This window comes from Alexandromys fortis, unplaced genomic scaffold (genome assembly GCF_014885135.2).
Source record: "Alexandromys fortis isolate MF-2015 unplaced genomic scaffold, M_Fortis_MF-2015_v1.1 scaffold_16, whole genome shotgun sequence".
Taxonomy (NCBI): Eukaryota; Metazoa; Chordata; class Mammalia; order Rodentia; family Cricetidae; genus Alexandromys; species Alexandromys fortis.
Window position 1 is genome coordinate 14,726,679 of NW_026067893.1, and position 19,748 is coordinate 14,746,426.

Genomic DNA, 19,748 nt, shown 5'->3' on the forward strand with positions numbered 1-19,748 from the left:
TGCTCCGCCCAAGCAACGGAGTGCGATTACTGGGGACCACCGTGAGAATCCTATTGGAAAAGTGGCTGCCGCCAGGCAGAGACATTTGAAGATACAGTGCAAACACGACCGAAGGGTAACCAGGCCCCTGGATGGGGTTCCAGGCCACGCCCTTCCCAGAGGTCCCTGCAGCCTGCGTTGGGTCCCACAAAGCAAACCCAGACACAGAGCCAAGAGCCGTCCCTCCCCACGGTGGCGCCAGCTCCGGGCGGAACCCAGGCGCGTAGGAGGTCGTCGCTTTCCACACACCACATCTTGGCCTGGTGACTAACTCCAACCTATCCTTAGGCAATTTCATAAATTCCCCAGTGTCCCCGGGCTAGGTACAGAGAATAGAAGGAGAGATTTAGGCCAAAGAGCGCTTTTGTTAAGGACCTCAAATCAGGTAAGACAGGTCACCACTGGGACAGTTAGAAATAGGGTTACTATGACTTCGGGTTCAACTGGGAAATGGGAAGGGAGCAGAGGAAGGGTGTGGCTAATATGGGTGCCCCAATCACTCAGTTTAAGCATTCCTATTGGGGTTCCACTCACATAGACCTGGTTCCCTACTCTGCCTGGGGAGGAGGCAAGAATAAGGACTGGGGGGGGGGGGCTAGGGAGATGGCTCAGTGGTTAAGAGCATTGCCTGCTCTTCCAGAGGTCCTGAGTTCAATTCCCAGCAACCACATGGTGGCTCACAACCATCTGTAATGAGGTCTGGTGCCCTCTTCTGGCCGGCAGGCATACACAGAGACAGAATATTGTATACATAATAAATAAATATTTTTTTAAAAAAAAAGAATAAGGACTAGGGAACAGGTAACCTATCCCTATACCAACAGGGGTTAGGGGTGGGATCTGTGGGGGGATGGGGATAATTTCTGCCCACCCTCCAACCAGAGGCTCTAGGATCCCACATTTGAGAACCAGAGACGGCAGTATAGGCCTGAGCTCAAGCCTTCTCTCACAGAACAGGCCTGTGTTTAGGGTTTGCAATCACTACAAGCCAGAATCCTGTTGAAGTAGGGGGCCACTCAGGGGTGTGTGGTCTCCGTGTGTACATCTGTAAGAACTGTTTGCAGCAGTGTGGCTCGGTTTGTCTATATTTTTTTATTGGTGCCCACTGTGTCTAGTCACAGGCTGGCTGGGCTTTGTCCACTAGAGTGGCACCAGACAAGAAGCTGGCCTAGCCTTCTCGCTGCACTGAGCTAGATCAGTTCCACGGTGCAAGCTATGGTTAGTAAGTGCCCTAGGTGGGAAGCTTCTGAGAGATGAGTTCTGGGGAGAGGGAAACTGAGGCTACAATCCATGAAAGGACCCTGCTCGCCCTGTCCGGTCTTCTCCATGTCTTCTCCACAGCAGGGGTAACTACTATATCCACACGCCCCACGGCCACAGATCAGAGAGCTGGCCCTAGTAGTAATCCTCCAGCTCTTCACGGTCTGCCTCTTCCTCGGGAACCGACTTCAGCGATTGCAGCTGGGAGAATCCTGTGGCGTTGAGCTGGTCTGCAAACAGATGGAGAAAGATGAGTAGGTGATGCAAACACAGTGGTGTGGGAAGGGTCCTAAAACACCCCATCCTCCCGGTGTCCAGAGCTCCGAGCTCAGGGCTCCCTTACCTAGTGTGAGCACTGTCAGGGTAGCAGAGGCTTCGACTTGGCCCAGGGCATTGCGGGCAAGGCAGCGATAGGTGCCCTCATCACTAGGACGCAAAGCCTGAATCTGTAGCCAGCCGGTCACCTCAAACTTCTGAGGTCCACCCCTAAACTGGAGCCAGACGTGTTGTCAGCAAGGTCATTTGGGGAAACCTTAGGGTTTCCGGGAGTACGCCCCCTGCTCCCTGTTCCTACCTGTACAGAGATATGGGGGTCATCCCCTGGCAGCTGCATGTCCAAACCATCTTTCCTCCACTCAATGGAGGCCATGGGATAGGCAAACACCTCACAGCCAAAGATGACATCCTGTCCAGTCACATTCCAAATATTGTGGGGCTGTGACACGATCTGGGGTTCTGGGGCAGGGGATGGAAGGGTGAGGCTTGAGAACAGAAAGTTGTATCCAGCTCAGCAAGAACGCAATTTACAAATTCACAGAACACAACACAACTCATGCTGAGGTCAACACACATCTGCAAAGAAAACATGCCATAAGCACAGACAGAGACCAACGTAGGGGCAGATACACACGAGAGCACAAAAGCAGGTAGAGACGCACAGGTACACAAAGCAGTGTGCAAATTGCACAAACAGGCCTTCAGACCCATAGCTTAGCTGAGCAATCACACACTGTCCCAGACTGCTCCCCTGTCCTCATTCCACCCTGGGGCCCCTTTCCTACGGGCTCTGTAACCAACACCGCTCTCCCTCGTTTCCCCTTTTCTAGCCGGGCCCAGTTCCCAAAGGCCTGAAGTGCAGCCACATTCCAAATGTCGTGAGAATGTGACACGAGCTGGGCTCCGAGCAGGCGGAGGTGGGACTAGCGCCGAGGCAGGGAACCTGAAACCACGTGGGTGCACCGGGGAAAACTGCTGGGACCCCCTGGTGGCGCGTTTGTTTTCCTTGCTACTCCAGTCCAACAAGACTTGGTTAGGTAGAGGCTGAGGAAGTGAGAGCCGCCAAAGAAAACCTCAGCCTTGAACATCCCCCAACCCCAAGCCCAAGGATGAGGGCCGAGAGAAACAAGAAGCCCTCTTCCTTTCCCTAATCCCTAAATGCTAGAGAAAAGGGGTAGGCGGGACCTTGGGTTAACAGGCTGCGTCTCACAGGAATCCCTCTCCAGCAGTCTGGGCAAAAGCTTGGGGGTTGGGGGGAGTCTTTTCATTTCTGACCCAGCTATTGGCTAAGTGCCTTTTCCCTCCGAGACCGGTCCCTGCCAGTCTGGATAGGGTTCTCAGCAGCACATTACATCAAACCTGCAACAGATCTCGACCTGCGTTTTAGTTGGCAGCCTTTGAGGCTTCTAGGGCTCACTCATCTTTTCACTCTGTTGACCAAAGCTGTCGGGGATCGGTGCCTTTAGGAAGTGCGAGTCCTGGTACATAGAGCCCTGGGTTTGCGTACCCGATTCGCAGGGCCCTGGGTGCACCACAGTGAGGTTAGCATCAGGCCGAGCGCCGGCGGCCTCCTGCAGGCGGCAGATCTGCGCGTAGGTGCGGCCGTCGGAACCACAGAGTGGACGCTGCGAGCGACAGACACACAGCGGCTCCGGCACCTCTCCTCGGCTCAGGTCACCGCCCGCGTCCAGCCGGCACTCGAGCTGCTCGCCACAGCGCCCGTAGAAGTTGGCGCTCGGGTCCAGATCGCAGAGCTGGCCCTCCAGGTTGGCGCATTCCCAGCAGCAGCCGCACGCATCCTGCACCCGGCCTGCTAGGCAGCCCCGCGGCGCAGCGCACTCTTCTGGTCGGCAGGGAGCACAGCCCTCGCCCTCGGATAGTAGCCGCAGCCAGCCTCGCCGCAAGTAATCAGTGCCTGTGGACCGCCTCGCGCTATTGGGGAGCGGGGTCCACAGCACCAGCAATAACAGTAGCAGGGGCAGCGCCAGAGTTGGTGCAGCATGGTTAGCTGGAAGCCCTGCGAGCATTCGAGGCATCAGTGCGTAGGTGGCACCCTGCCAGGAGAGGGAAGCCAGGTCCGAAGGTCAGAAATAAACCCAATTCGGAAAGACCAGCCTCGTACAAAAGACTAGTCCTCGTACAAAAGCTTGTTTCTAACATTGCCGCTTCCTCTGCTATCTTGGAGCCAACCAGAAGCGCCACCAAAGAGGCCTGGTTACTCCCTGGAGATTGATTGAACTGGTCTTGGGGGATAGAGAGTGAAGGCAGAGAGAAGGGTGATAAAGCTTAGGATATGGTCCCTAACACGCACGAATGTTTGTTTACACACATGCACATACACGCACACACACGCGCACACACAAGAACCATCTCCATAAAAGACCCAACTTTGATGCACCCGAGGTGTATAAAACTACACATGAAGTAAGTCCAGGTTAGGTGATGATGCTGTGGGAGTCCAGCGACTCACCTAGTGCCTTGGATTAGGCCCTTCGTAACAGCTGTGATTTCGATTTCCAATCCTAAAGAACCGGCAGGGGAACGGAAAGAGATGGGCGCACGGCCAGCCAGACCCGCTAGCCACCTCTGCTTTCTTCGGGAATCTGGCAGCCACAGACTGTGAGATTCAAAGAGACGCTCCTCCGCCCCCTCTCCCCGCCCCTAGAATACCCGCCTTCTTCCCAGGTTCTGAGACCGGTAATTTTACCCCAGTGCCTACAGGGACCCTCCCTGCGCCTTTTACTTCCACCCTAGCCTATAGTCACTGTGAGCGCACAGAGCAGCCGCAACCGGACACCGAAGCTAGGAAAGCAAGGGTGTGAGAACTAGGGACGAAGAGTAGGGGTGGGAATGGCAGAGGATCTCAAACTGTTGGCTGAACCCCTAGGTCCTGTCTCATCTGATTTAGTTCCTGCGAGCGGCAAACAGCTGCATGCATAATGGCAAGAAGGATGGGGTTCTGTTGCTAAGAAATTTTACGTTGATGTTTGGGTGCCTCTGGAGGGCAGGCCCAGGGCCGGCTTCCTCCGGGACAGTGTGCGGCTGTGCCCACCCAGTTTCTCCACCGGGGCGCAGCTATAAGCGTTTCCATCTGCCATCCCACATCTGGTCACCTCCCTCCCACTTTAGGGCAGGTGCTTGGACCCGCGAGGAGCCCTGTGATTAGAGGTCGGAACTGGCTAGCGGCCGCAGAGAGGCCGACGGGCGACTCTCGGTAGGGCGTCTCTCGGGGTCCGGATTACAGGTTGCAAATTTGAGGATCTCAGGGCCAGAAGCGTTCAGCCTGGAGATGGCCACCAACGCCACGGTGGCACTTTGGGCTGGGGGCAGGAAGCAGAGCATCCCCCGGAGGCCCGCCCACCACCCTGAGAAAGACAGACTCCGCCCCTGCCGGCCCCCAAACAACTTCCAGAAGTCGCACTCCACCGACGGGGAGGAAACCCGGTTTGGGGCGAGAGGGGCGGGCCTTGTCTAGGCCCCGCCCGGGATGCGGCACAGGCCCCTGACTGCGCGTGCGCACGGGCCCCCGCGGCGCCCTGGCGCTATTGCGGCCCGAGACAGCTGTCTCGCCGGTGTGAGCTCGACCAAGCCCTCCGCAAAGGACCGTTCCGTCCGCACAGACGCTGCTTCTGGCCAGAGGGTTTCTGACGGAGGTGGACAAGAACTGTACACTGACAATCCCAAACTCCGAGGAGACGGGAAGCCAGCGTCACGCGAGGTTTCGGAACAGTCGCGAGAATGGGAACGTGAAACTAAGCGTGCTGAAGGAAAGCCCGCGGGTTTTAAGGCAGAAAGGAACGGGAGCAAGCAGATGTTGACGGTAGTTCTAGGCTGTCCCTGGGCGGAAGGGAACCGAGGACTGCAGAGTGTTCTGGAAGAGGCGCGAGGAGCGCTTGCCTAGCGGAGGGATGGGCGCACTCCCGGGGTCCCCTTGGGGCGGCGATCGTCCCCCGCGGTAGAGGGGGAGCAGTCCAGGAAATGTAGCTGAACCGTGAGCTTCCAGCGCCAGGAGCCACTGTCAAACTCGCCAGCGCCAGGGTCCTAGGCGTTCCTTCCACCTCATCGTTACCGGTGTTTGTGTTAGTCATGGCTACACATTGCACTTCTAGTAGAAACCGCTTAATTCACCACTGTGTTTTAGGACTCTCTACCCCCCGCGACTAGCTGCTAAGTAAGTTCTTGTGCATTAAAAGTGAAAGACTCCCCGACGCTGAGAGATGACTTTTATCTGAATTTTCTGCCACTAATGAGAGGCTAGGGATTAAAACGACGGAGAACGGGCGCCCTCTGGTGGGCTTGCAGCAGCTGGGACTAATGACAGGCATACTGTTTACACTAGGGATCCACTGTAACTTTGAAAAACTTATTACTGTAACTTTTGTGATGCTGACGAGTAAACCAGGAGCCTTTTATATGTTAAGTCAGAACTATGTCTCTGGACTGCAGTTCCAACCCTGTAATAATATTTTGGAATGAGTTTGTTCGCATAAAACAGTTTGAAAGCCTAGCTAGTCGGATTCCCATATGCTCATCATCGGACACTTGACCTATTGCGTCCCCTTTAAAACACGTTAAACAACACAACAGCGGTGTGCATTAGAAGTAGTAAAAGAATTTACATTGCTTATGCTTTAAAAGGTTGACTTGGTTTGATCAGCGTCCTATTGTTGGGCCAAAGGGAAGTATTTTTAGTTCATTCGGTGCAGTCACTACCAGGCACGCAGACGCACGAGGGAGGCAAGATTCAGATGAACTCCTGATGGTTAATCTTTTTCTAACAGTTATTATTGTGTTTGTTGGGAAAAATCCTAAGACGCTCCATATGTGTATGTGTGTATGTGAGCAGGCACGTGCGTGCATACACCTGTTTGGAGCGTGGAATAATTTTTAAGACTCAGATCATCTTCCATCTTGAAGTCATCAGACATGCATAGCAAGCGTCCTTACCTTCTGAGCCATCTTGCTGTTCCCTAATCTTTTTTCTACATTCATTTATTTATTTGTATCTATAGATGCTCAAGTGCATGTGTGCACACTCTGTGTACACACTCTGTGTGCACACTCTGTGTACAAGCGTGGAGGTCAGAGAGACGACCTGCGCGACTGTTCTCTTCCACCTTGCGAGCTCTAGGAACTGAATTCCTTCAGGCTTAGTGCCAGTGCCCCACCTCTGAGCCATCTCTCCAAGCCCCTTAATTTTTTTTAATATGGTAGAAGCCAGGAATGGTGGCACATGCCTGTAATCCCAGAACTCAGGAGGTGTACATAGGAGGATCAGTTCAAGATCATCTTTGGCTGCACAGGGAGTTTGAGGTCAGCTGGGCTACACAATACCCTGTCTCCAAAAACAAACAACAGGAAAAGCTCTTGGAACTACTGGGGAGCACTCACTTTATGGCCTCTACCTCATGAAGTTAGTTTTGGTACAGTTATTGAAAAATAGTGGGGCATCATTTTGAGAAGGAACAAATGGTCTACACTGACAGAATGGATACAGATGGACTGCGCGTCTTATGAATATTAGAATCAATTAAGTCGGAAAGATTCAAGCTAGGTGATTAAGATGAAATGCTTTGTGTTGACCTACTATGACAGATAGGTGCCCTCATTAAAGTAGAAAATGAGATTAAGATAAGTATATAGATCCTGACCACAACTGTGTAAAGATGGATCATAAATATCCTGATCAGTAAATACCCTGAGAGAATTTGGAATGCGGTTGAGTATAATGCTCACTATCCTTTATTTTGTAAAATTATTTTTATAAAGAAAGAGTAGAGGCCAATCTCCCATACTACCCAAAAACATGAATAGAGATTCTCTTAGGTAAATTAGAATATTGAAATAAATATAGAAAGTTGAGTCAGCCAGATAGGAAGATGAATATTGTAATTTAGCTACAAGTAGCATTACAAAATGGATGTAGCATAGCCAGTAACTGACTTCTGTAACACCTATGCACTCAGGCAAGCTGAATGGGTTTTAAAACATCTACACAAACAGCAGCCCAGTGGTTTCTTTAGTTCATCCTTCTTCCTCCATCTCTGGACAGTTTCTTTCTGTCACCTACAGCCTACCCCCAATATCTCCTCTTCTGCTTTTGACCACCTGATGATCAGTTTTTGCAAGAATAAAGTTGAGAAGAATACTTAAAGTAGCCTACATTTATTTAAGATTTCATTTATTATGTGTAAATGCAGATGCACACACGCTGCTGCAGGTAAGTGGAGGAGGCCAAAGAACAAGCTGAGCAGGTTTTCTTTCTCCTGCCATCAGATGTGGGGACTGAACTCAGCTTGCCGGGATTTACAGCAGGTGCTTCCCATGAGCCATCTCACCAGCTGCCTTGCTGTGTTTGTTGTTCTGGCTCCCTCTGCCCTTTAGACAGGGTCTCACTGTGTAGTCCTGGGTGACCTGGAACTTGCTGCTGCGTTTGTTGTTCTGGCTCCCTCTGCCCTTTAGACAGGGTCTCACTGTGTAGTCCTGGGTGACTGGAACTTGCTGTGTGGAGCAGGCTGGCTTCAAACTCACAGACAACGACAACCCATTCCTTAGTGCACTGGTTGATTTCCCTTCCCTTTCAATTTGCCCTCTCCTCCACTGTGTTGAAACTTAACTGAGACAATCCCTAGACGAGGGATATAGCTAGAGCCCTTGCCTTGAATAGGCTGAAAATTCTCTGAGACAGTCCCTTATAGTAGTATATTTGTGTTTTAATAAATAAAGCTTGCCTGAAGCTCAGAGGACTAAGAAGCTGTACTAGTCAGCCATAGAGGCCAGGGAGTGGTGGTGGCACACACCTTTAATCCCAGGACTTGGGGACAGAGGCAGGTGAGTCTCTCTTAAAGAGAAACAGCTCACACAAAGGTGATCCCAGCATGCCTTTAATCCCAGCATTAGGGAGATGGAGACAGGAGCAATTTGGCTGGAAGGAGAGAGGAATATAAAGAGAATGTGGAGTTTGAGGATTCGTGGAGACAGGATCTGGCCCCTTCAGTTTGAAGACTTGGTAGAGGTAAAAGGTCTCTAGGTTTTTATTATTCATGTTACACCAAGCTGGGTGGTGGTGGCACATGCCTTTAATCCCAGCACTCAGAAGGCAGAGGCAAGCAGATCTCTGTGTAAGTTTGAGGCTAGCCTGGTCTACAAGAGCTAGTTTCAGGACAGGTTCCAAAGCTACCGAGAAACCCTGTCTTGAAAAACCTTAAAAAAAAAAAAAAAGAAAAGAAAAGTCACCAGTCATTCAGGTTGTACAAGAATAGGGCACAACAGCTGCTGATCTTCCAATGACACCAACAGCCTTAAAATGGTTGACATTTTAAAATGGGTTAAGCAATGACCTTTAACAACAGAGAAACTGCAGACTTTAGAACAGCTGGTACAGGAGCAACTAAATGCTCCACATTTTAAAAGAATCAACCAGCCCTTGGAATTCTCCTGTATTTGTTGTTAACAAGAAATCTGGGAAATGAAGAATGGTAATAGATATAAGAGCTGTTAATAAGGCGATCCAGCCAATGGGCTCGCTACAGTCTGGAATTCTTCTAATGCCTAAAGATGGCCTCTTAGAGTTTCTGATTTAAAAGATTGCTTCTTCAGTATACGTTTACAAGAAAAAGACAGAGAAAAATTTGTCTTCACAGTACTCACTTATAATAATTCTCAGCCTGCTAAAAGATATCAATGGAAGGTTCTCCCCGGGCATGTTAAATAGCCCCAGCCTGTGCCAATATTTTGTAATTCAGCCACTGGAAATGATAAGCAATTCCCTGAATCTATAGTTTACCATCACATGGATGGCATTTTACTGTCTGATTCAAATGTAGATACTTTAGAAAGAATAAAAAAGTAAAGAGAATTTTGTCTTGTTGGGGATTACATATTGCTTCTAAAAATACAAAGAGAAGATTTTATTAATTATTTAGGCTATAATATAGGCTTACAAAACATTAGACCCCAAAAAGTGCAGATTAGGAGAGATCATTGCAGATTCTTAATGACTTCCAAAGATTACCAGGAGACATTTTCCATCTGTGACACACTATTGGGATAAAACTTGATAACCTAATTAATTTAAACAAAACCTTAGATGGTGATAAGAATTTAAATAGTTTCAGGGAATTATCAGCTGAATCTGAGAGAGAATTGGTTTTTATTGAAAGGAAATGACAGAAGGAATGTGTGAACCATGTGGATCTGAATCTTAACTGCATTCTGGTCATATTACCCTCCAAATAGTCCCCTACAGGAATTTTATTGCAGAAAGAAGATATTATCTTAGAATGGATCTTCTTACTACATAAACAGAGTAAAAAATTAAAAGTTTATGTGGAAAATGTCTCTGAATTAAGTCTAAAAGGAAAACTGAGACTTCATCAATTACCAGGAATAGACCCAGCAGAAATTATAGTACCTTTTATTTTTTTATTTTTTTTAAAAAGTATTTATTTATTTGTTATGTACACAATATTCTGTCTGTGTGTATGCCTGCAGGCCAGAAGAGGGCACCAGACCCCATTACAGATGGTTGTGAGCCACCATGTGGTTGCTGGGAATTGAACTCAGGACCTTTGGAAGAGCAGGCAATGCTCTTAACCTCTGAGCCATCTCTCCAGCCCCTATAGTACCTTTTAATAATGACAAAACTGACAAACTATGGCCGGGCGATGGTGGCACACGCCTTTAATCCCAGCACTCGGGAGGCAGAGGCAGGCGGATCTCTGTGAGTTCGAGACCAGCCTGGTCTACAGAGCTAGTGCCAGGGTTAATCCTGGCAAAGAGCTCATAGTAATTTTGGGGGAGAGATTATATCCCAAAGCAAGAGAATTCAACTTAATCAGAAAACCAACTGGCTCTTTTCTCATATTGTACATGACACACGAATAACTGGAGCCCTACATTCTATACTGATGCAAATAAATCAGGAAAGAAGGTACAAATCAGAAATTTTAATTAAAGTGGAACAAAGCTCTTAGGATTCTATCCAAAAGTCAGAATTATATGCTGTTCTCATGGTACTAAGGGATTTTAAAGAAGCTCTCAACATAGTTACCATTTACAATATGCAGAAAGAGTTGTTTTGCTATTGAAATCACAGAATTTGTACCAGGTGATACACAATTGATTTTATTATTTATTCAGTTACAAGATACAACCAGGAATAGGAATCATCTTGTATATATGTAACACACATCTGATCCCATATGAGTCTGCCAGGTCCTCTAGTACAAGGTAATGCAGAAATCAATCAATTATTGATTGGAGCTGTGCTGAAGTCCTAAGATTTCATAAAAACAACGTGTCAATAGCAAAAAGTTTTTTAATAAAAAAAGACTTTTCAATCATGTGACAAGCCAAGGAAATTATAAGAAAATGTCCTACTTGTTCTTTACATAAACAAACACCACTACCTGTAGGAAGTAACTCAAAGGGTACTCAAAGGAATGAAATCTGGCAGATGGATGTGTTCCATTTTGTAGAACTTAGAAAACTAAAATATATACACCACACCACTGATACCTATGCAGGTTTTCAATAGGAAACTGCTTTGAGTTCAGAAAAGGCTGTTCAGTATTCACACATTTGCTAGAAGTTATGGCCATCATGGGTATACCTGCACAAATAAAGACAGACAATGCTCCAGGATATGTCTCTAAGAAAATGAAATTTTATAATACAAAGCATATTACAGGTATACCACACAATCCTACTGGGCAGACAGTTATAGAAAAATCAACTCAAACTCTAAAGGATATGTTAAATAAACAGAAATGGATGATAAATACCCCCAAGAAATAGATTGCACAATGCCTTATTAACTTTGAATTTTCTAAAAGCTAACGAGAAAGCAACAACACCTACAGAGAGACATTGATAGTTGAAAAAAACCTATGGAATTAAATTAGCCTATATACTTTAAAGATGTACTGGTCTTAGAATGGAAACCAGGACATGTGTCACATCGGGGAAGGAGTTTTGCCTTTGTTTCCACAGAAGAAGAAAAGCTATGGATACTGTCAAAATTGATAAAGATTTGATTTGAAAAAGAGATATCTCTTAATTAAGAGAGAAGATCATACACCAAACAGCATGACCATTTAATCTAAACTAACCTATAAAATTAACATGCTTTTCATTTGACCAGACATAACTTGCCAAAAGAGAATCTCCCCAAAATTAGGGCTGAGGAAGAGTTTTGTTTCTGCCTTTTCAGGAGAATAAAGGTATCCAGCTAAGAAATCTGAAGACCACTGGACAAATGAGATATCTGAAAAAAAGGACAGATCATCCAGTGAAGAAGCAAGCTTAAAAGAAATCCCACACTAGCTCAGAACTGAGTTATTCATTAGGGGTAAACTCACAGATCACAATCCTCTGCGGGGATGGGGGAAAGCAACCGAATCCCGCAGCTGGAAAAGGGACCAGATGCATGCTTTATATTGGCATATATAGTATAAGAGGCCACGCCCAAGTGGGCAGGTAACTTAAAGGCTACGGGTGGTAGGAATTCCACAGCAATCTAGAAAAAAAAGTCTCAAGAAAAAGAGTCAATTGTCCTATTGTTATATCACATTTTCAACAGGATGAAATTTCATAAATCTTCCAAATGTTTGTTTCTGCTATTCTCTACAGGAAAATATTGCAAATGGTCTTTTTGTAATTAGAGTCTAATTAAAAACTAAAGCTGGCTTTGGAGTTGGAGTTTGGCTCTCTCTAAACCCAAGCATGCTTGTTAAAGTAAAATTCAAAATCTCTGTCTCGTGTCAGAAGGGCCACCTGATATGGGACAGAAGAAAAACAAAAATTAAGGACTATTTAATTGCCACTAATCTTGTAATCCTTTGGTTTTATGTTGACTCTTTTTTTTTAAATATTTATTTATTATGTATCCAATATTCTGTCTGTGTATATGCCTGAAGGCCAGAAGAGGGCGCCAGACCTCTTTACAGATGGTTGTGAGCCACCATGTGGTTGCTGGGAATTGAACTCAGGACCTTTGGAAGAGCAGGCAATGCGCTTAACCACTGAGCCATCTCTCCAGCCCTTATGTTGACTCTTTAACAGCTTTTCTTAAGGTATAGATTATATAAGATTAATACATTATACATTCTAAACTTTTTGTCATGATATTAATGGTCATATAGAGTACTAACTAATTCTAGAAAAAGGTTCATCTACTTTTCTATACATGATTTCGAGTCTGAGTATCAGTTTTCTGCAGTGAACCATGAGCACACCGAGCAGCGGCCTTTAAAGTCTCCATAAGGAGAATGGGACCCCACAACGATGATTCCTCCAGGACTATAATAACACCACTAAGATGAAAAACACCACCTAAGGATCAGCTTTTGAACTACAAACTGCTCAGAACAATCTCAGTAACAGACTGCTCTACCAGGTATTGAGACAAGCCCTGCACCTTCCCATTAGGCAGAGACTGGACAACAAATGATACAGCTACCTCTCCCAGGACTTGACGATTAACCCCCATTTTTCTTTTCAGGATGCCCTAAAGATACTGCTGCCCCCAGACAGCAAGAAATAAATTTAAGGGGCTGGAGAGATGGCTCAGTGGTTAAGAGCACCACCTGCTCTTCCAAAGGTCCTGAGTTCAATTCCCAGCAACCACATGGTGGCTCACAACCATCTGTAATGAGATCTGTGCCCTCTTCTGGCCTGCAGGCAGAGTACTGAGAATACTGTATACATAATAAATAAATAAATATATCTTTAAAAAAAAAAAGAAATAAATAAATTTAAGAATATGACAACCTGGGGCTGGAGAGATGGCTCAGTGGTTAAGAGCATTGCCTGCTCTTCCAAAGGTCCTGGCAACCACATGGTGGCTCACAACCATCTGTAATGAGGTCTGGTGCCCTCTTCTGGCCTGCAGACACACACACAGACAGAATATTGTATACACAATAAATAAATAAATATTTTAAAAAAAAGAATATGACAACCTCATTTCCAAAAGGTGGCATAGGTAGTTACAGGTCATTCAATGGGTTATGGATATTTGTCAGTGTTTAGAGGGATTGGTTACAAGTTGTTATAGGTTATGATCAGGAAGAAAGTTGAACAAAAGAGATTAGATTCAGAGTTGTTGTTTTAAAAAGGACTATAAAACATCAAGCGGCCTTCCTCAAAGAGCCCAAGAAGCCAAAATGTCCCCAGATGGGTGGACACTGTCATTCTACATGATGAGAACAGATGCACACATGTGTTCCTAAAGCGTGGCATCAGTACATCACGCACACTCCAAGGGTTGGCTCCATGACGGAGACCTAGGAAGGGTATAGAGCAATGCTGTCGGGCGGGGCCATTTCAGCAGGGACTCTAGGACTGGCCCACAAGGTCCTCCAGGCCCTGAATGGGCTGAAAAATGGTGGAAAGGGACCATGATGTGGTGACAAACTAACAGCCCAGGTAAAAAACTGGACAGAGTTGTCAGAAAGGTGACAGTTGCCAACAAGAAATACTAGAACAAGCCACCATGGTAGCATACCCCTTTAATCCCAATATTTGGGGGGCAGAGGGAGGCCGACATCTAGTTCAAGGCCAGCCTGACCTAGAGAGACAATTAGCTCAAGGACAGCCAGGGCTGTACAGAGACACCCTGTCTTGTGGGGGTGGGGGTGTGTGGGGGGGGACGGACACTAGAACAAAGGATGCTGGGTCCATAAATTCCCTCATTTAAAACAAATACGTGTAACGAAGTCTGATGTGGCTTCTGAGGAGAGTTAGGGAGTAAGTTAACATTGAAGCTTCTTCTGCACTCACTGCCCAGCTTGCTGAAACTAAAAAGTCCCAGGTAACTACATTCAGATCTCCAAGCAGGAAAGGGTGAGTGATTTCTCAAGTCCCAAGAAGGACTGGTGATGTCATCTATGGATTTTAGGCAACCGGATCCAGGGAGAACCCTGGTCCCCACAGAGCACCTGACTATAACTGCTCAACACTGAGCATGTTCAGAAGTTTGTAAGCCTTACATATGAACATCTCCAGCTTCACAAAACCCTGGTTTTCTTCGTGCCTTTTTGGTCACTCTCCCCAAAGGCAAGGCATAGGAAGAGAGGTACCAAAAGGTGACAATTGACACTATGCTCTGCAAAAATGCTCAGCACAGTCCAAGTCAGGGATGTGTAGGTTCATAATGATAAAACAAAACAAAAACCCTAAGATTGATGTTGGGTTCACATATGTACTTCCTGGCACACAAATACAGGTAAACACTGCCTGCTATTTTGGATAAAGCTGGCCTTCTCTAGCCTGCAGCAGTCTCTTCCTTGTCTGTTTCTCTCGTTTAAGATTCCTGCCTGCCCCTGTATCCTTGGTGTTTATGTTCCTTGAGTAAGAGGGCTCCTGTTGCTCTAATATTGCAATAGTAACAATAGCTATCACTTAGCGAATACAGGGCCCAAGCCCAGTGGTATACAACTTACATATGTTAACTTGTTTCAGACTTGAGAAAAACCTGCAAGATGAGATTATTAACTTTACTCTTTAGATGAAAACTGAGATACAGATCCCAGATAAGTTTGTCCAATGTCAACACCGGCTAGAGGGCAGCAGAGCTTAGACTTGAACTTGGAGATGCCCAGGTCTGAGACTCAGCTCTTACCATCCCATTGGCCTGATAGGACTTATTCGTCAACCTGCAGTTGGAATCAAAACTGTCATGCATTTTTAAAAGTCATTTACTTTTATTTTATTTTGTTGTTTTTGAGACAGGATTTCTCTGTGTAGTCCTAGCTGTCCTGGGGTCACTCGGTAGCCTTGAACTCAGAGATCTGCCTGCCTCTGCCTCCCAAGCACAATACTCAGCCCCTGAGCTATCTCTGCAGCCCAGCAGTCAGCAGATGTTTATAAAGACATGGTGTGGAGATGCAAAGATGTATGTGCCCAGATGGCAGAAAATGATGGGGTAAGAAGGCAATGAAGAACATTGTGGGTCCCAGTCTCTCAGCACTGAGGCTTCATGGCTGGAGCCAAGAGAGGGCTAGGGGTGTGGCTCAGTGGTATAGTTTACATGAGGTCTTGGATTTGGATCCTCAGCACTACCAAAAAAAAAAATTAAGAAAAAAAGCAGGTAGAGAAAACAATATCTTTATCTCTAGCCCAGCCTGGTAATGTGGGTCTCTAACTGAGCTCCATTCTTCTGCAGGTAGGATCAGCCTTCTCACAGGCTTGGAACAGAAACAACACCTAAGACCCTAGGGAGCTGACAATTTCCTCAGGGTGGGAAGGAAAAGGAGAAGACTTGTTCAGAGGCACCCTGTCTCGCGGCCCATCAGGTGGGTGACTCCTAGGCCTAAACTGAGCCTTGTCGGGAATCCTGCATCACAGACCCGGAGTGCTCAGGATTAGCGGCACAAGCGGGGGAAGCCCGCACAGGAGCTCCAGTTGCAAACCAGGCGGGCTTGCCCTCTTTCCACCTGCGTTAGGGCACCCCACGTGTGGGGGGGGGGTGGAAAGGAGGAGTCCAAGACGGGTCGGATTCCCAGCCAGCTCCCACCTCACAGGAGGCGGCCCATTATCCGGCGTCGTTAAAGAGCAATTAGATGGAAATTAAGCCGAGAACAAGTATTGATTATCTCATTAAGGCCGGGGGAGCCCGCTCTGTCGGAGTGAATTTACCGCTGCTCACCCCATTATCTGCAAGGTGAAAGCCTGCGGTCATCAACATCCAGCGAAGTATCGATCTTGCCCCAATCCATTCCTGACCCTCCTTCACAGAGTAAGTGGGTTCTAGAGAGATGACATCGGGCTGTAGTGAAATAGAGAGGAGGGCGCCCTGCACCGCGCACCCATGCACTCCTCAGAGCCTTCTCTTTAGTTCACAGAACCTCAGGATTGGAGCAGGTGTCCGAGGTTTTACATCCAAGGAAGAGAAACTAGAGAAGAGACTTACTTTCATTTTATTTTTTTTTTTAAAGACTAGATCTTCCATTGTTTCCCTGACTAACCTCCAACTTCTTGCCTCAGGCCATCCTCCTGCCTCGTCTAGGGATGTAGGCACTGGCTACAGGATTCCACCAGAGCTGAGACTTAATGTAAAAAATTGTCACTTAAAGCCGGGCGGTGGTGGTGCACGCCTTTAATCCCAGCACTCGGGAGGCAGAGGCAGGCGGATCTTTGTGAGTTCGAGACCAGCCTGGTCTACAAGAGCTAGTTCCAGGACAGGCTCCAAAACCACAGAGAAACCCTGCCTCGAAAAAAACAAAAAAAAAAAAAAAAAAAAAAAAAAAAAAAAAAAAAAAAAAAAAAAAAAAAAAAAAAAAAAAAAAAAAAAAAAAAAATCAGCATTGAGGGCAAAGTTATTTTCAAACTGACTGTGGGCCCAAGGCAGGCAGGTAGCTGTGCTTCTCTGGGCTGCTTCAAAGATAGGGCTGAAAGAGCCCCAGGCTCTCGGGCCTTGGATACTTTATAGTCTGTCCAAGTGCCTAGGACTCACTCTTGCAGGCACTGAGGGATGCAGCAAGGAGATCCTCACCCCAACTTCCAAGAGCTTCTGGCCTCGCAAGAGAGAAGATACAGCACTAATAATCACAGAAATAGTTAAAAGGGGGATGGAGAGACGCTCCGTGGTTAAGAGCACTGGTTGCTCTCCCAGAGGACCCAAGTTCGGTCCTCAGCATCCAAGACAGCCCCCAACCACTTGTAACTCCAATTCCAGGACTCCCACTCCCTCTTCTGACTTCGATGGACACCCCTACACAAAGAGACATCCATATACATAAGTTAAAAAGTAAGTCACTTAAAGGCGACCTTAAAAAAGATACTACATTACCATCCCACTATGAACCAGAAGAGGGCAGGTGCTGGGTGTGTGCGCAGAGGGTGTGCGCAGGAAGCAGATGTTCCCACAAGCAGAGAGCAAGCAAGCCTGTTGCCCATTAAACAGCCAGTTCTGAACAAGGAACGTCAGAGCCCATGGTATGCAAAACCATTGTCCTTTCCACCCAAACCCCCAGTCTAGTCGGGGAGACAGACACCAAAGCTATAATGGCACAAATAAAGTATGTGGAAAACTGTCAGAGTGCAATGGGTGAGGGTAAGAGTTTGGGGGTGGTTAACAAAGCACGGTCAGTTCATGATTCAAGGTTTGAGTCCGGGAAAACTGAGAAAGTCTTTCTGGAGAGAGTCCCGCCACGCCCCCCCCCCCCCCGCCCGCCCCATGCTCCAAGACCACGCCTTTCTTTGCAGCTGGCCCAGCTCTGGGTCACAGTAGGACAGTAGGGAACACTGACACTCGCGACCCTGCTTTTGGACTCACCTGAGAGTCTAGGACTTGCCAAGGGCTGGGGAGGAGGAGGGGACTGCGGCCAGGTGGTGAGCCCGGCCCGCGCCGGCTTGGCCCGCTCAGAGTGAGCAGCGGCGCCCTAGATTCTGGGCTCATCTCCCTGCCCCGGGGCCGGGCAACTATTAATCTTGGTTGACGGTTTCTCACGTCCTAATTGGGAGGTGGGGGAAGAGGCCCAGTCCGCCCTAAAGGTAGAAGCGGCTAATGGGCCTCTTCATCACCGCCAGGAACGGGTCCCTGGCGGAGCGCGAGGGCGCTGCAGCAGGTGAGACCGGGCTGGCGGCCCTTTAATGAAGCTGCCCGGGTTGGGATGCTCAAAGGGGAGATCGGGGGAGGGGAGTGTTCCAGGTGAGAGGAGGGTAAACCACCCCAAGTCTGACAGCCCAGCTCAGGAGTTCAGCTCGGACCCTTTTAACCCCCGGAGGCCTTTCTGGGAGCGCAGTGCCGGGGTGAGAAGGGAGGGACCGTGACTTTGGCAGGATTTGGGGGAGGACCTGAGAGCTAGGTCGCCCTGCAATAAACGAGGACACAGCATTAAGTGGGCGCTCCCAAAGTCAATAGAACCTGCAGATCCCTAGCTCCTTGGCTTATACATTAAAGATACAAAGGCGCCGGACTGTGCTACGACAATCATAAAGGTAAAATTTAAGCACGCGCCATGACAGCAGAGGGAAGCATAGAAGAAAAATGACTCACAAAGCCTGAGACTCAAAGAAGCAAGTGTCCCGGTCATTTCACAGCTGACCCACATCCCCACCTGTGACTCACTTGCCCTTCTGAGGCAGCTCTCTCTCTCTCTCTCTCTCTCTCTCTCTCTCTCTCTCTCTCTCTCTCTCTCTCTCTCACACACACACACACACACACACACACACACACACACACACACGGGGTGGGGGGGACCTCAAAAGCCTTTTCGTCCTTTAGCAAGTTGTATTACCATCTTCTCAAAGGAGCCCACCCCCATCCAGACTCAAACTGTCCTGCGGGGCGAGGGAGAGCCCACCCAGCCACCGCGCTTCTCCTTGGCCCTCCCTTGGGACAGCTGCATCCGGGAACCGCGACTCCTCTAAGAGTTTCGCCTTCTCAGGCCAGCTGTCAGCCGCTCTCCCGCCCCCCTCCTGCCTCTAGCCGCACGAGAAATATATTGTATTCTCACCTAACCCTGTTCAATTGCAGCATAATAAAACACATAATAAAAACCTAATTCATTTTTCTCCCGCGTCCCCCATCTCCAGGCATCTTCTTTCTCGGGATTAAAAATTTGTCTTCATGTTTGTGGCACTGCAACCCTGGCGCCTCCGCATCTTTAATGTATGAGGCAGGGAGCTGGGGACCCGCGGGTCCTGCAGTGTTCACGCCCTGACGGCGCCTGCTAGTCACCTGAGGATGCTGGTGGAGGGGGAGGGAGGGCGGTGGACCTGTGTGAGGCCCCACTGCCTCCCTTCCTCTCGGATGTCTAGTGGTTGGAAGATTACTTATCTGCTGGGTCCATCAGACTGGTTGTAGCCTCCAGGGGGCGCATAGTAAAGCATGTCTCTGAGGATACAGTTTGCCAAAAATTCCAGTTCCTACATAATGTAGGGCCAGGCAAAGAGCGCCCCCACCCCCATTTTCAGTTCTGATTCTGATGGCTGGAGCTGGCCTGGGCAGTGAAGCTCTGACTTCCAGGATCCATCTCCACCCAAAGTCACCATGTCCAGCCCCTAGAGGCCCCTGGATACCTTCAGCTCACATTGTAGACCAGTGAAGCAAGGTTACAATATCCCAGATGCAGGTAAGAATCCAGTGAGTGATCCTGGTGGTGGTGGCACACGCCTTTAATCCCAGCACTTGGAAGGCAAAGGCAAGCAGATCTTAGTGAGTTCGA

General features: G+C 47.9%; 1 protein-coding gene across 1 annotated transcript; it reads right to left on the reverse strand.

Moving 5' to 3' along the window:
- Nucleotides 1-1,122: 1,122 nt before the first annotated feature.
- Nucleotides 1,123-4,974, reverse strand: Kazald1 (Kazal type serine peptidase inhibitor domain 1). Its single transcript, XM_050147803.1, has 5 exons — nucleotides 4,046-4,974; nucleotides 3,083-3,629; nucleotides 1,874-2,034; nucleotides 1,643-1,790; nucleotides 1,123-1,529 (listed from the first exon to the last, which is right to left on the reverse strand). Exons 2-5 carry the CDS (start codon nucleotides 3,609-3,611, stop codon nucleotides 1,435-1,437), a joined length of 933 nt encoding a protein of 310 aa, XP_050003760.1. The 5' UTR covers nucleotides 3,612-3,629; nucleotides 4,046-4,974; the 3' UTR covers nucleotides 1,123-1,434.
- Nucleotides 4,975-19,748: the final 14,774 nt, after the last annotated feature.

Coding starts and splice junctions, on each gene's coding strand:
- Kazald1 (XM_050147803.1), bottom strand. CDS start 3,611: ATGCCTCGAATGCTCGCAGGGCTTCCAGCTAACCATGCTGCACCAACT. Junction 1,791..1,873: donor ACCCCCATATCTCTGTACAG/GTAGGAACAGGG, acceptor GTCTGGCTCCAG/TTTAGGGGTGGACCTCAGAA. Junction 1,530..1,642: donor CCTGACAGTGCTCACACTAG/GTAAGGGAGCCC, acceptor ATCTGTTTGCAG/ACCAGCTCAACGCCACAGGA.